The 16,201-nt window shown below is 46.1% G+C and overlaps 1 protein-coding gene across 2 annotated transcripts in view; it reads left to right on the forward strand.

Annotated features, from left to right (window-relative positions):
• ADAM12 (ADAM metallopeptidase domain 12) overlaps positions 1-16,201 on the forward strand; it is a 384,755-nt gene that overhangs the window by 342,179 nt on the left and 26,375 nt on the right. For both annotated transcript variants that reach the window (XM_055245748.2, XM_055245760.2), the window contains exons 15-19: positions 5,719-5,827; positions 5,937-6,135; positions 9,254-9,331; positions 12,194-12,302; positions 15,916-16,051. In XM_055245748.2, the coding sequence (XP_055101723.1) occupies positions 5,719-5,827; positions 5,937-6,135; positions 9,254-9,331; positions 12,194-12,302; positions 15,916-16,051 (631 nt within the window). The remainder of the gene's footprint in view (positions 1-5,718; positions 5,828-5,936; positions 6,136-9,253; positions 9,332-12,193; positions 12,303-15,915; positions 16,052-16,201) is intronic.

Here is a 16,201-nt window from a genome sequence, read left to right on the forward strand (position 1 = left end):
AAACCCAACTTTGCCATTTACATTGTGATCTTCGGCAAGTTGCTAAAACGCTGAGTCTAAGTGAAAATCTCTGAAATGGGGAGAATGTAGACCTTACGGGGTGGCTATAAGGATCAAAGATGATACTGCCTGCTGTATCCAGCACCATACTTTAATTACAAATGGCCTGCTGCTGATCTAAAATGTGTCGTTCATTTAAAGTGTGTGTGTTTGTTAAGAGTAAGGAGAGTAATGACAGGAAAATGATCTTTGTTCTAGGGTTGGGTGGCATAAAGAGAAGTCAGACTCAAGGGTCTTTGCCCAGGGTTGCCTGCTGCCTCTTTCAACATGGCACTGGCTGCTGACTCGGGGAGTCTGGAGGCCCAGCCCAGGGCAGGCCAGGAGGGTTCCCAGAACCAGCTGGGATTTGGGGGCTGTGGGGAACCACACTCATTGACAGGAGTAAGGGGATGGGTGCAGGGAAGTTGAAATCCTTGTGCTGGATGATAGTTCTGATTTATATGCAAAAGGACATGCAAAAACTATTAGGGTTTCAGATGAAATTCTCTTCTTTCCTTCTCATTTCCTGAGGCATCTGGTTAGCCCACAATCTCCACTAGCTACCCTTAAAGTGTAAGGCCCTGGAGACCATGAAGTGTGAGGGAGATGGATGTAAAGCCCCTACTGACGTGATCGTGAATCATTACAGGTGTGGTAAGTGATGCGAGCAGGGGCTGGTACAAGGAACTCTCTTCTCCCCACACACACCCCCAGCCCTAAAGTCCAGAAGCCATGCCTTCCCCACAGCCCAAGGTGGTCCTCATTATCACTTGAGTTTCCTAGGGGCCTGCCACATGCCAGGAGCTCTACACACTGACTCAGCTCCACAGCACCTTTGAGTCAGGTCCTTGTCCCCATTTTACAGATGAGGGGACAGAGCCTCGAGAGCTTGTACAACAAGGCCTTTTGGACACTGAATGCCAGATCAGCCCGAGTTCCAAGCCTTTGTTCTTCCAACTCTGAAGCATGGTTACTGAGTATATCAATCAGACAGGAGGGGGCGTTCTAAAAAGGCTGAAGACCGATAGGCATTAGGTATTTTTCTTAGACCCCATACATGCCCAGCTATAAAACAAGGCTTCCCCCTGAAAGTACCCAGCAAAAAGAATCACTGACCACTGACCTGTCACTCTCTCAGCCACACCTTTTGGCTATCACAGAGCAGGTGGGAAGGCGCTTTGGCACTCATCATCCTGCATCCACGCAGGTTCATCAAGGCTGCCTGACAAAATCAGGTTTAAAAAAAGGCAGGTGCATCTATCACATGCTTAAATATTATTTTTCGGCTGTGACTTCATCCCATTTTGGTTATTCTGGTAAAAGCTTTTAAGGGTTCACTTTGATAAGCAATAGAGTGGGTGGTTCAGTTGTGGAGGTTATGAATATACACCCACTGGGCTAATAGAGAAAGTGCTTACTTTCTCTATTAAAAAGTGTTGGAAGAGTGGGTACTTGAACCTAGAAACAAGATTTCCAGTGATAACAGAAGAAAAAATGTCAGCATCCTGAGAAAGCTGGAAGTGCAGGGAATGTGCCACGGAAAACAAGAAGACTGAGACCAGGCCGGGTGCGGTGGCTCACGCCTGTAATCCCAGCACTTTGGGAGGCTGAGGTGAGTGAATCACCTGAGGTCAGGAGTTCGAGACCACCCTGGCCAACATGGTGAAACCCCATCTCTACTAAAAATACAAAATATTAGCCAGTCGTCATGGTGGGTACCTGTAATTTCAGCTAAATGAGAGGCTGAGGCAGGAGAATAGCTTGAACCCGGGAGGCAGAGGTTGCAGTGAGCCAAGACCACACCATTGCACTTGAGCCTGGGCAACAAGAGCGGAACTCTAGCTCAAAAAAATAAATAAATAAAAATAAAAAGACTGAGACCAAAGGAAACGTCATCTCAGTAAAATTGTTCCACGGTGTGGGAGAGTTTTTTTTTTAAGACAATCTAAATTAAAATGTGATTCTTTTAACTGTTTCTCATTAAGTTAATTGACAGCATATTATAAGATGATGCTTGACTGTGTCATCTGTGTTGGCAAAAATTCACATATTCGAATTGGCCATAAGCCTTTCTGAGGGTTTGTCTTCTGGGAGAGAATGGCAGCGCTCCTGAAATGCCAGGTGGCCTTCTGCTGGGGCGTGTACCATGCTTCTGCGTTATTGGTAAACAAGGCATTGCATCTTACACACACCTGGTTTTCTGAGCCGTGCTGCTCCACCAGCATTTGGGGCATTAAAATCATAAGCACACCCTGTATTAGTCTGTTCTCACACTGCTATAAATAAATAAAAACCTGAGACTGGGTAATTTATAAAGAAAAGAGGTTTAATTGGTTCTTGGTTCTGCAGGCTTTACAGGGAGCAGAGTAGCTTCTGCTTCTGGGGAGGCCTCAGAAAGCTTCCAATCATGGCGGAAGGTGAAGGGGAAGCAGGCACATCACACGGCCAGAGCGGGAGCGAGAGAGAGAGAAGGAAAAGGGAGGTGCCACACACTTTTAAATGACCAGATCTCAATAACTCACTATCCCAAGAATAGCACCAAGGGGATGGTGCTAAACCATTCAAGAGAAACTGCTCCCATGATCCAGTCGCCTCCTACCAGGTCCTACCTCCAACACTGGGAAGTATAATTCTACATGAGACTTGGTGGGGACACAGATCCAAACCACGTCACACTCTGACCCAGAAGGCTCAGTGTGTTTTGGCTTTGGATTCCCAAGTAGAGAGCCAGTGTTTTCACTTCCAGGATGCTTTTATACTTGATTACACACTGTCTCCATGCCTTTGCTTGACTTCCTATCATAATGATGGCCCTTTATCTGGTATTCATGTATCAAGCTTCTCCTTTGCTTCGCCGGTACATTTGCAGCGTCTTCAATCCCTGTTGAGGTTGGTCTCTTTCTCATCCTTTCTCTCTCCCCCTTCCTCTCTTTGTTTTTATCCTTCTATACTCCGCAGTCCAACCTCGTCCAACTCTCCTCCCAGGCTGCCGTTGAGCTGTTTGTGAGCTCACGTGTCTGAAACTGCCCAAAGTCTCTTTAGAGCTCCCTATAAGGAAAACAAATTTATCAACTGACACATTTGAATTCTGTCATGGTATATGTATTTTTTAAGTGGTCACAATTCCCAGGAAAGAAATTACTTTATAATAAAGGTAGCAGAATCTCGGACATCAGAACAGCATTCTGTGCAATAGCACAGTGATGTCAACTCCACCCACCCATTTCCTAGGAGCTAAGCAGTCACTAGGAGCTGCTTGTATTTCCGAGTCCTAGCCTTACGAAGTAGGGAAAGAAGCAACAAAGCCATTTCCTGCCCCATTTTCTTAGCCCTTCCATGGGCAGCTGCAGCAGCACACCCCACATCCACTGAACCTGTTGTTGCTTGGGCTGCAGGGCCAGGTCTTAATCTGCTCTCTACGCCTGAGACCCAGTGCAGGGTCCAGCACCTGTAAGGCTGGAGCACAGGAGGGAGCAGCCCAGAAGCCTGGCTTCACACTTAGATGATCCTGCCTTCGTTACCTATGTGAATCTAAGCAAATATTTAACCTCTGATGTACTAATTTTCTTGTCCATAAAATGGAATAATGAGACCTACCTTGTAGGATTAAATGGTAGGATTCAGTTCAGGATGTCTTCTCTAAGAGGTCTCCCCTGACCAGCCTGCCTTTAAAAGCAACAGTCCCCTGAACCCTCCTACTCCATTTCTACCTTCATAGCATTCCCTAGCACTGGACTTTAGAGGAACATAATCATTTTGGTTTTTTTTTCTGTTTCTCCTTGCAATTTTCAAGTAAGCAGGAGGTTTGTCCAGTTTGGTCCCTCTTATACTCCCAATGTCTGGAAGATAGTAGGTGCTGAATAAATATGTGTGTCTGATTGAAGCCTGCAACATGGTGGCTGGCTGGCTGGATGGACCGGTGGATGGATGGATGAATGGATAGATGGGTAGATAAATGGATGATGGAAGGAAGTAGGAAGGGAAGGAGGGAGGAAAGAAAAGAGGGAAAGAAGGATGGTTGGGAAGGAGATAGAGTTAGGCAAGCAACAAATACATAGAGTGTGTGCAAAAACACAAATGATTGTTGCATTGTTACTATTCTAGATGCCAGTTTTTCCAAACTGCCTTGATCAATCAAGATCCCAGTACTTTGATCAAAAGTGCCACCAAACAGGATTAAATTAAGCACAAAGTGCGGGTTCCACACTGAGGCTCTCCCTCCCCATCCTTCCCTGCTCCGACAGATAGATGAAAGAGAAAAAGAAGGCAGAATGCAGACAAATCAGGTCCCTAATAGACAGGAGCTGAGTGTGTCGGTGGTGTCATCCTACTGTGAGCAAGGCAGATGTGGATCAGATGGAAGGAAAGGGAATGTGATGTGAGGAGCTAGGGACCTCATCTTTCTCCATGACAGAGAAAGTCTGGGCTAACGCCCCTGAAAAAGGAGGTTGCAGAGGCTTCTCTAACATGGCTTAGAAAAGAATAAGAAAAGGAGAGGTGCAAGGCTGGCTCATTGCAGAGGTTGGAGCGCTGAGCACACTGCTCACTTCAAATGGTGCCAAGGTGGTGTGGCATGTGTGTTTAATGAGATGATCATGTCTGCTAGTAGCTGATGAGGAGGGATCAGGTGCAGGCTAACGAAGGGGGATGATTTAGTAATAAGAACATCTTCTGTTCCCTGGGACGAAGTATCTTAAATAAATCCGTTGTCACCTTGGAAGGCAAAGCCTCCCCAGGGTAGGGAGCAGAGAAGGGCAGGTGTCAGAGTGGGGCTCTAGAGTGTCGGCATCCTGGCCATCAGAAGCGATGTGAGATAAAGTGCCAAACAGGACACCAATCAGGGAGAGAAAAAGGACCACGCCACAGGGCATGGTGTGTTCTGAAGAATGTGGCGTGTTTTCTTGACTTGCTCAATAGTCTTCAACAGACATCACTATGCACAGGATTCAGGAGTCCTCCAGAACTTTGGCTGCAAACGCTGATTATATGTGTTCTCTTTCCATGGCTGGAAGATGTGCTAAAAATGGCCATTTCTGAGCTCTCAGGCTGCCATGACCCTCTCTGCTGGGACCCGTCATGTTGTACACAGGGATTACCAGGGTTTATGACTCTATGGCCTCTGAGAGAAATCTCTGCCTTGCAAATAAAATAGAAGGTATTAAAAGAAGGTAGTACTTGCTCTTATAGGGAGCTTTATGGGACTAAAAATATTGTAGAAGATCTCTTCATTGCTCCTTTGGAGCCTGCCCTGGCTTGCATTTTCTCACCGGAATTGTGTGGGATGTTGTTAAAGAGAGCAAACTTCCCCTTCTCTGCAGCCAGCCAGCCAGCCAGCCAGCCACCTCCTTTCTGCCCTGGATCGGATCTCATTCCACAGCCAGGCCTCATTTCCTGAGAGGCCACACATGCCACGAGCCCAGACAGCAGACCTAAGGAAGAGTAAGCATTGGAACATGTGCCCTGCTGGAGGCCGAGTCAAGAGAGGATGCGAGCTGCTGACACTCTAGGCTTCCCCTGGCCAGCTCCCACCATGAGTCAGGGCAGACGCTGGGTGTGATTGCTTTGAACACGTCTCCCCGTAACCATTTGAGAGGCCTAGAGCCATGAAAAAAAAAAAAAAAAAAAACAACATTAAAAATACCTGCAGGAGATGAAAATGCAGTTCTGCTTCTGTTTCAGGTGCTAAACCTGCCCCTGGGATCTGCTTTGAGACAGTCAATTCTGCAGGTGATCCTTATGGCAACTGTGGCAAAATCTCGAAGAATTCCTTTGCCAAATGCGAGATGAGGTATGGAATCCAGACATCCTGGCAAAGTCTTTGCTCTGACCTTCCCACATTGCATAGGGTTGGTTCCAAATGGTTTCTCCTTGGGAATTGTTTGTTCTTACCCTTCCAGAGATGCTAAATGTGGAAAAATCCAGTGTCAAGGAGGTGCCAACCGGCCAATCATTGGTACCAATGCCGTTTCCATAGAAACAAACATCCCCCTGCAGGAAGGAGGCCGGATGCTGTGCCGGGGGACCCACGTGTACTTGGGCGATGACATGCCGGACCCAGGGCTCGTGCTTGCAGGCACAAAGTGTGCAGATGGAAAAGTAAGACCCAAATGTTTGCTTGGATCATAAATGTAAGTCTGGAACAGACCCATTGAAAAATGGCAAGAACTAGGTTACAAGGTTTGTTTGTTTTCCTAAATCTACTTCTTCTCAGATGCACCTAGAAGAAAAAGTCAATAAATCCTAGATCCTGGTCTGACTATTAAAATGCAGATTGGGGAAAAATCAAGCCTGTCTTCTTAGGCCTTGAGTGTTAGTAAGTCATTTCTGCACTCCAGGTGGCAATGAGGACTTCCAGCCAGGAAATTACTTTGGAAAGAAATATAATCGCATATTCTATTGGTTTTGGATATGTGGCTTGGTTTTTAGCACAGAGTTCTTGGGGGCTTGTCCTCACCTGGACAGAATGGGAAATCAGATGTATTTTTAAAACCCTGTAGAGAGAAGAATAGGAGAGGGAAAGGAGTGGAAGAAACTCAAAACCAGAAGGGAGTCCTTTCAGAGAACAGGGAGAAAGATACAGGGAGATACTTTGAGGTTTAGAGATAAAGTCAAACTTTTTTTTTTTTTTGAAAGAAAAAAAGAATTTGAGATTTTCATGCTCTGCCGTATTGATTTTTTTTTTTCCACCAAACTTTCTCATCAGACTAAATGACAGCAAGCTAATACAATATTTTAAGAAAAGGATGAAACAACCCCCCAGTGCTTTTTAGGACTCCATTTTCAACATGATCTTGAAATCACTCACTAACATGAGGTCACACAGGCAAGAAAAGACAGAGGCAGAGACGGAATCCTGAGGACAGGTGTTGCCTCCACTCTCCTGTCTTTGCCCCCACACACCCTGAGCCACAAATCCTTTTTCCTTGAGAAATAGGATAGTACGTGAATCTTCTTATACATTCTGAATGTCTCCTTACCCACATTTGCTCATATTCAGGCCTTGACATTAAATTGACATCTGATATTTTTAGGCTCAAATCATAATTTGTCTTTTAACTTTTAGGTTCAGGGGTACATGTGCAGGTTTGTTATATAGGTAAACTTGTGTCATGGGGGCTTGTGGTACAGATTATTTTGTCACCCAGATACTAAGCCTAGTACCCATTAGTTATTCTCCCTGATCCTCTCCCTCATTCACCCTCTACTCTCTGATAGGCCCAGTGTGTGTTGTTCCCCTCTATGTGTCTATGTGTTCTCATCATTTAGCTCCTACTTATAAGTGAGAACATGTGGTAGTTGGTTTTCTGTTCCTGAATTAATTTGCTTAGGAAAACAGCCTCCAGCTCCATCCATGTTCCTGCAAAGGACATGATCTCATTCTTTTTTTATGGCTGCATGGTATTCCATGGTGTATATGTACCACATTTTCTTTATCCAGTCTATCACTGGTGGACATTTAGGTTGAGTCCATGTCTTTGCTATTGTGAGTAGTGCTGCAATGAACATATGACTGCATGTGTCTTTATGATAGAATGATTTATATTTTTTTGGGTATTACCCAGTAATGGGTTGGCTGGGTCAAATGGTAATTTCTGTTTTAGGCCTTTGAGGAATCACTACACTGTTTTCCACAATGGTTGAACTAATTTACACTCCGCCAGCAGTATATAAGTGTTCCTTTTTCTCCACAACCTTGCCAGCATCTGTTATTTTTTGACTTTTTAGCAACAGCCATTCTGACTGACACCTTTTTTTTTTAACTGTAGCCTGAACAGCCAGGGCCAGGTGCATCTGGACATTCCAATTCCAAGGGCTCAATTTATCATCAAATTTGTTTTCCATGTTCAAGATAAAATGTGCTTTGATCTCAGAACCTTGGTTCTCTGAGGGCTCAGGGATCAGCAGTGATTCCCATGAGGGTCCTGCTGTGTTCACTGTCATCTGGGGCAGGTTCTTTTATCAGCTGGAATGTGACCATCCCCTTGGCCAGGATTCGCACCCACAGAGTGGGAATCCCCTCAGTGCCGCTTGGGCCAGCGCTTCTCCTAAAGGGTATGCCTCTTGCCTTAGATGAGCCGTTGGGGTCGGATGGTGACCTCCTCAATAGGAAGGTTCTACTTGATTAAAAATTCTTCTGCCATTTGAACATTAGACTCTTTTTCCTTTGACTCCACTGATTTGTAAAATCTTCTAGGAGACAAAGGGCTGCATCCCTTGAGTCTGGAGTATATTATGCACCTTTGAAATGAGGCTGAATTCTTTCAGCCAGCCCAGTATCATTTAGCAAATGCCTGCCACTACAACAGCTTGATAAATTCAAGGAGCCGTCTGTTTTCCTTTGCTGAGCCTCGTTGCTGATGCTTTATGTCATTGATGATATTACTTGTCAGTCAGTATCTGGAGAAAGTTCCCATATTTCAATCTCTCCCTTAAAAGACTCTTCAGCCCTGGATTCTTGGAGTCTCTGTCTATGTCTATCCAGGCCCTGGGATAAGGAGTAATCTGTCTCGCCCTCTCCTGTATCTTTTTTTTTTTTTTTTTTTTTTGAGACGGAATCTCTCTCTGTCACCAGACTGGAGTGCAGTAGCATGATCTCGGCTCACTGCAACCTCCAACTCCCTGGTTCAAGTGATTCTCCTGCCTCAGCTTCCCGAGAAGCTGGAATTACAGGCACGTGCCACCACGCCCAGCTAATTTTTGAATTTTCAGTAGAGACAGGGTTTCACCATGTTTTCCAGGAGAGTCTCGATCTCCTGACCTTGTGTTCTGTCTGCCTCAGCCTCCCAAAGTGCTGGTATTACAGGAGTGAGCCACCGTGCCCAACCTCACCCTCTCCTATATCTTTTAATGGAAGAAAAAAATACTGCAATACATGGATTTCTTTACAAGCTCCAAACAAAACTCATAAGAAAATCAGTTATAATTTTAGGATCAACTGAAAGTTATATTAAAAGCCATAAAATACAAAATAATTTAATAGTGTTCACATTGAACTTAGTCTCAAAATGTGCTGAGTTTGGAGGAGTCAGGCAATAAGATCCGTGGCTGAGTCCAGTATAAAATGTATTGTTATGCTGCATCCGTATTAACTGAGAGAAGGTTGGGTCTTCTCCAAGCTTTTTTTGCTTGCTTTTTGTTTGAATACAGGTATGTATGCATGCTGCAGGGGTTGGAGAAATACTAAGAGATTTGCTGTGTTTTCCTCCTCCTACAGATCTGCCTGAATCGTCGATGTCAAAATATTAGTGTCTTTGGGGTTCATGAGTGTGCAGTGCAGTGCCACGGCAGAGGGGTGAGTAGGCTGAGCTGCCCTTTTATAGCCAGCCCATAACAAGTTAAGTAATAATTCATTCATTTGTAAAAGGTTTTGCAATCCATAGCATTTTTTAAATAGAGCAGTTAGTGTGTTTGCAATATTTTCTTCTAAAGACATCATTTCTTTTGACCTTTTCATGTGACCTTTATTTAACAAAGAAAATCAGATTGAGCTGTAATTACCTTTTAAATTAACATTCTATGATTTAAAAAAAGATTTTTGTTGTTCAAAGTAATTTGAAAAGCAACCTTCCTTCATGAAGAGTTTCACATTAACATTTCAAACTGTGCTGTTCCTCTTCCTACCAACGTTCAGAACCAGGGTCTGAACTGAAATATTTCCAAAAGGAATTAAAACAAGGACAACAGATCATATTAAACACATGTTCTTGAAATCACACACAATGGGTTTCAACTAAAGAAGGCTGTTGTTTTAGTTCAGAGAACCTTTAGGGTAGAAGAGGACTCTAATTGCTTAAAACATACTTTATTTTTCTTGATGGGCTTAATTATTTCCAATGGAATCATATTAGTCTTGATTAACCACACCAGGGGTTCATTTGTTTTCCCGAAACCTTTTCTACAGAAATCACACTCCAAATTCTTTATTTTAAAACTTGTAGACACTTGCCAATGATTCTTACACAGAATTACGGGGTGTGGCGGGGAGGGGGTTGTAAATTACCATCATGCTGGAACCATAAAGGATCACAGTGTCACCTCAGATGGGTGTGTTGACGGTAAGGTTAGCTAATTCCCAATATAGAATGGAATCTTCTTGTGTCTTCATTGGATCATAGATTATTTTCTGATGGCTGTTAAGAGATGATCAAGTCCAGTCCTATTATTTTACTGAAGAAGCCAGGCCCTGAGCTGGGGGGTGGTGTGCCCAAGGTAATATGGCGGGCAAGCTGCAAGCTGGTTGAGGACCCTGGACCACTCCCTTTCCAATATCCCTGGGCCTCATCCACACATGGGAGAGGAGAGGCCCACATTTGCTGGGTAGGTGGAGCCTGACCAGCCTTGCTGAAGGGTAGCTTGGCCACAGTCCCACCCTAACAAGGGCAGGCTCCCAGCAGCACCTTCCTGTGGGTTTTAAAACAAGGCGCATGACCACAAGTTGCAGAGAGCAGCCATGAGGGGCAGGCATGAATCTGGGGCTAGTACGTCCACAGCAGCATCTTTGAGGGGACAGGCAAGACACTTATATTCGACATAGGCTCTGCCACATGCTGACTAATTCTACTCAATTTCTGCTTTATAGCAGTCTACTTTCTAACTTATTAAAGGCTATCTTGACAGTCGGCCTTCTTATCTGAAGCAATGAGGGTAGGTGGTTGATTCATCAAAACAAGTCGGTTGAAGCAGGAAAGCATTACATGGGAGACGTATACACTACACATTTTATTTTGCCTTAAAATATGAAAGTGTATATCTGGCAGCCATATTTTGACAGAGGGCTGAGGCCTTTAGGATTGATTTACTGAATGTCATTGTGCATCCACTTCCTGATATAAACCACCCAAAAATGCATCATAAACAACTTCTAGTTCGTTTATTTTTGTGGAGGGGAACCTTAGACACTCAACAGCATCCAAGAACAGCCTCCTCCTTGTCCTCTGCAGCTCTTCCCAATCATTGTGCAGTAGTCCCACTCATTCCTAATTTTTCAGAAATTCTTTTAGTGATTTCTCTTTTTTAATCCAGTGTTCCCAAAGGATTCAACCTAATTTTTTTAACTTTTTTTTTTTATCTTTATAAAGCACCGTTTTGGCTAGGCTAGTCTTGAACTCCTGGCCTCAAGTGATCTGCCCACCTTGGCCTCCCACTTGCTGGGATTACAGGCATGAGCCACTGTGCCTGGACTTGACAACCTAATTTTCATAGAAAAAAATATATTAAATATATATCATCTTCATGGTCATCTTCCATTGGATCATGGACTTTCAGTTAGTAACATCTGGCACAATAGCGAGTCCGACCAGCATGGACAGGCTTGGGAGTGGCCGCCATCAGTAGCCCTTGGTAACCAGGTGGGCAGGGGCCACTGGCCCCTGCATGGAATGCTCTGGTCTATGAGCTGGGCCCAACAAGGGTGAAACACAGCCTCCTCGGGCTTTCTTGGTCTCCCTTTCCCGCCATGCCAGAACTATTCTCTTATTTCACAACGAAAAGAATCCACTGTTGGATTTGCACCCTGGTGCACGACTGGGAGCCAGGGAACAGCCACTGGGAAACTCTGCAAGAAGGAGGCAGGCATTGCAGGAAGGACACACGGGGACAGGCTTCAGGAAGTATTAGTGGAAATCCCATGCACCCTGCTAGGCTCAGGAAACAGGGGGCCTGCCTCGGACCCCAGCCTGGCGCGGGCCCCGGCAGTCACCAGCCTCTCTGAGCCTTCTGTCTGAAGGAGACGGGGATGCGTCAAGCATCTGTCAGGTCCCGCGGTGCCCCAGGGCTCTGCGTCTGTAGCCCCAAAGCACGGTCCCTCCTCACTGCTGAGGGGGCTTCTCCTCATGGTCAGTTTTCTGGATTGGAAAAGGAAGATGGGGAGATGGTGAAGGAAGTGAGGTGGGTGGGGGAGGCAAGCTGATGAACCCAAATAATCTTCATCACTCTCTTTACAGCCACTAATAGGCAGATGATGCGTCTTCGCAGCCTCAGGTCTGGTTGCACCTGTGGTGTGTAGTGCCGGCTTTGGGCTTATTCGCACCATGGCATGTGCTGAGTCTGGCTGTGTCAGTGTTGGGGGGGCTCTGACCATGGCCCCCTTGCTTCTGCTGTGGTGATGCACAGAGCATATGCCGTAACCCCACGTCCCTCCCCTCTGCCCTGAAAGGTGTGCAACAACAGGAAGAACTGCCACTGCGAGGCCCACTGGGCACCTCCCTTCTGTGACAAGTTTGGCTTTGGAGGAAGCACAGACAGTGGCCCCATCCGGCAAGCAGGTCAGTGAGGCCCCTGCATCCCGGTGGGAGGGGGCTGAGCACCTGGGGGCAGGTGGGCTCGCCAGCTGTCAGCGTGGGTGCAGGTAGAGCCAACAAGAAACCCAGTGGGGACCCCACATGGGTCTACACAGCCTAGGGTCTCCCACAGTTTCCAGATGCCCCTCTCATCCCTGCCCAATCTTCTCTGAGGCCCCTTGCTCTCTGCTTTGACTGAGTGGCTGAGTTTGCCAGTTCCTTAGCCTGCGACACTTTTCTTAACTAAGGTCATTTCTATAGCGAACTGCTGAATGGGTATGAATTTCATCACTATCAAAGGACTTTGTAAAGGCTGACATCTGTGTGGTAGGGTGACAAAGTGTGAAGTTTAATGCCCTTTAAAAATCTTACTGGAAAGACACCCACCTCTTAGGAAAGGTGACAGTCGCGGCAGCAGTGGTAGTCATTGCAACAGCTTCTGCATATGGAATGATGTGTGCAGGTGCTATGTGGTGCATTTTATGCCCACGATGTCATCCACTCCTTATACAACTCTGAAGAAGGTGGTATGATTCTTTTCTCACATACATAGGACCTGAGGCTCAGGGAAGTTAAGTATTTTGCCTAATGTGATCTCGCTAAGATTTAGACACAGGTCTGCCTGTCCCCCAAGAAGCTCTTAGTAGCAGCTGTGCTTGAACTCGTGGCCGTTTCTCCTCAGATGACCTTTAGAAATGGTTTCCTGGTGCGGTGCTCTTTTCTCTGAGTTCTTATTGGGCAATTCAGGGGCAACTCTGAATGATGTCTCTTTTCGAGGGAAAGAAGCAAGGCAGGAAGCTGCAGAGCTCCAACAGGGAGCGCGGCCAGGGCCAGGAGCCCGTGGGATCGCAGGAGCATGCGTCTACTGCCTCACTGACACTCATCCGAGCCCTCCCATGACATGGAGACCGTGACCAGTGCTGCTGCAGAGGAGGTCACGCGTCCCCAAGGCCTCCTGTGACTGGCAGCATTGACTCTGTGGCTTTGCCATCGTTTCCATGACAACAGACACAACACAGTTCTCAGGGCTCAGGAGGGGAAGTCCAGCCTACCAGGCACGTCTGCAGAAACAGTGCAAGGAAGGGCAGCAAGTTCCTGGTTGAGCTTCTGCTAAAACATGGACGTGCTTCAGTGCTACTCCTGAGAGAGCAGCAGGTTACCACTCTAGCAGGCCCCAGCCCTGCAGCAAGGAGGAAGAGGACTCAAAAGTCTGGCCTTTCACTGAGCCTCCACGGCAGTGGGGGGAGAAGCAAGGGTTGGGCCCAGTGTCCCCTTTCCCCAATGACTTCTCAGCCTTGATAGCCCTGATGACTGGTCTCTGGCTGAAACTTAATGCTCTGATACGGCTTTTAGCATTTATTATAAGAAAATAGCAGGGTTTTAGTCTTTAATTTATCAGAGACCCTGCCACCCATCCCATCTCCATCCAAGCAAACTGAATGGCATTGAAACGAACTGGAGAAGAAGGTAGGAAAAAGGGCGGTGAACTCTGTGGCTTTTTGGTGTGGACATGCGTGACCAGCAGTACTCAGGTTTGAGGGTTTGCAAAAAGCCAGGGAACCCACAGAGTCACCAACCCTTCATTTAACAAGTAAGAATGTTAAAAAGTGAAAACAATGGAAGAGCCTAACTCCATCCCCCGTGGCCATTATTGCATAATAAAAGAGAGTGCATTTGAAATACCACTGCCTCCACCCTGTGCAGACATATATCAAATTAAGGCAGGCCATGAGCAAGCATGGCCCACTGCTCCCTGGCCTGGCCATGGCTCAGAGGCTCATTAAGCAAGTACTTGTGTGCCTGCCACACACCAGCCACTCTCCTGGGTCCTGGAGAGACATTAAGCAAGAATGGCATGGCATAAGTGAGGGGTATGACTGCAGGGAGAGAGGACATCATGGGAGGGGAGCAACCCCCACGGAGCAGCACGGGGTTGTCAGGAAGGCTCCTGGGGACCCTGCATCTGTTGAGGTGTGAAGGGGGCAAGGGAAATGTGCATTCTGAAGCCGAGATAGCTGGCTGTGCAAAGATCTAGAGTGTGGACTGGCCGGGGTTCAGATTCTAGAGTGTGGACTGGGCCAACAGGACGGGACACAGGACACAGTGCTCGTGCTGGTCCTGGGGAAGAGGGAGATGGAGTCACTCACTGCCCGGGCCTCTGGCTTAAGCAACCCTGGGGAGTGCAGCAGGTTCAGTGTGGGGGCCCTGTAAATGTTCAGTTTCATAGATTGATGTATTGAAGATTTATGGATTCACTTTATGGAACTAGAAATTATAGCTCAAGATTTTTGCTGTTCACTTTTTAAATTAACTTTGTTATGAGACACCAGAACTCTAGCTAGAGCCCCTTGTGATCACTGCTAAGGGTCTGAAAAGAGTGACATTTTGGTCAGGAAACCAGAAGCAATGCTTTTCCAGTAACACCAACAAGTGAGTCAAGACTCATCTGTTTGCTGTCTTGCTTAGGCTAAGACACATCCGTGATAGGCCTTGTTAGTGGGGGATGAGGTCCAGAAACCGAGAGGGCGTGAAAGACATTCTTTCTCTGGAGTAGGAGCTGCTGCTGCAATGGTCCACAGCCAGCTGAGGGTCCAGGTGGGAGGCAGGACCGAGGAGAGCCCAGGTAACTGCAGTCACCTTCAAGGCGATCCCCAGCAGCCTGAAAGGACTGTTGCGCACTTCCCAGATGTGAAGTACACCCTGATCCTTGCTGGTGGGAAGACAAATGAATCAAGATCCCTGTCCTCTGAAAATTCACTGTGCCGTTGAAATCACATGTAGACCTCCCCTAACTGAGCATTTAGAGTCCTTCCCAGACAGCCTCTGACCATAGCTGCTGTAAGAAACCAATCTGATGGTTTGATTTTTCCTTCCTTTCCCTACCCTTGAGGAGGCTCTTAACTGTACTAAACAAAATGGCAGGAGGTCATAGAAAAGATGATGTTTTCATAGAGAAAATAGTTTCCTCCCAGGAAAAGGGTTTCCCCGACAAAGGCTGTGTTTTTACGTCCCCAACATAACAAAGCAAAACCCATGGGTGTTTCATTTAAATGATGTTTTCTTTCTCTTTTTTCACTATCTACTTTGAGACATCCAGCAAGAAAGCATCTCATTTTTTAAAAATACGGAAAAAGATAAAGCAGAACCCAAAACTACAGAATGAGTAAAGAAATGCACTTTGAGGTGGCGAATCTGTGCTGGGGGCTGGAAACATCTGAGCCTGGGAAACATTTGAGCCTGGCTGTGATTCCGGTGAGGTTTCAGTGATGGCTCCCTGCTACCTTCTGTGGCTACCATGGTCCACTGTGCCACTGTCACTCCTCAGGGAACCTGCGTGGTCCAGGCCATCACCCCACCTACCCGACTACATATTCCTGTTTAGCAAGTTCTAGAGTTGTCAGAAATGAATGATGGTAACATAGATTGAACCTCAAACATGACATTTGAAGTAAGACAGTTTATTAGTACATCACTCAAGGGTGTACTCTCTTCATTTCTGTTGCTTCAGAGTTCACTTTGCCACAAATGTCACAACTTGATACCTCCCATATTTCATTGTAACTGTCTCCTTCTGTGAGCCCCATGTGTTTTGTTTCAGATAACCGAGGTTTAACTGTAGGAATTCTGGTGACCATCCTGTGTCTTCTTGCTGCCGGATTTGTGGTTTATCTCAAAAGGAAGACCTTGATACGACTGCTGTTTACAAATAAGAAGACCACCATTGAAAAACTAAGGTACCCCGGGTTTAGCTTGTCATCTGTTCAAGAAATGGTAGCTCAGAAAATGTACAGCAAACTGCTTCTCATTTTTTTAGCAAAGGTCAGATTTTCTGGATCATAAGCCTGGGACTTGGTTTTTTTGGGGGGTTTCTTGTTTTAAATTTC

Source organism: Symphalangus syndactylus, chromosome 2 (assembly GCF_028878055.3).
Source record: "Symphalangus syndactylus isolate Jambi chromosome 2, NHGRI_mSymSyn1-v2.1_pri, whole genome shotgun sequence".
Taxonomy (NCBI): Eukaryota; Metazoa; Chordata; class Mammalia; order Primates; family Hylobatidae; genus Symphalangus; species Symphalangus syndactylus.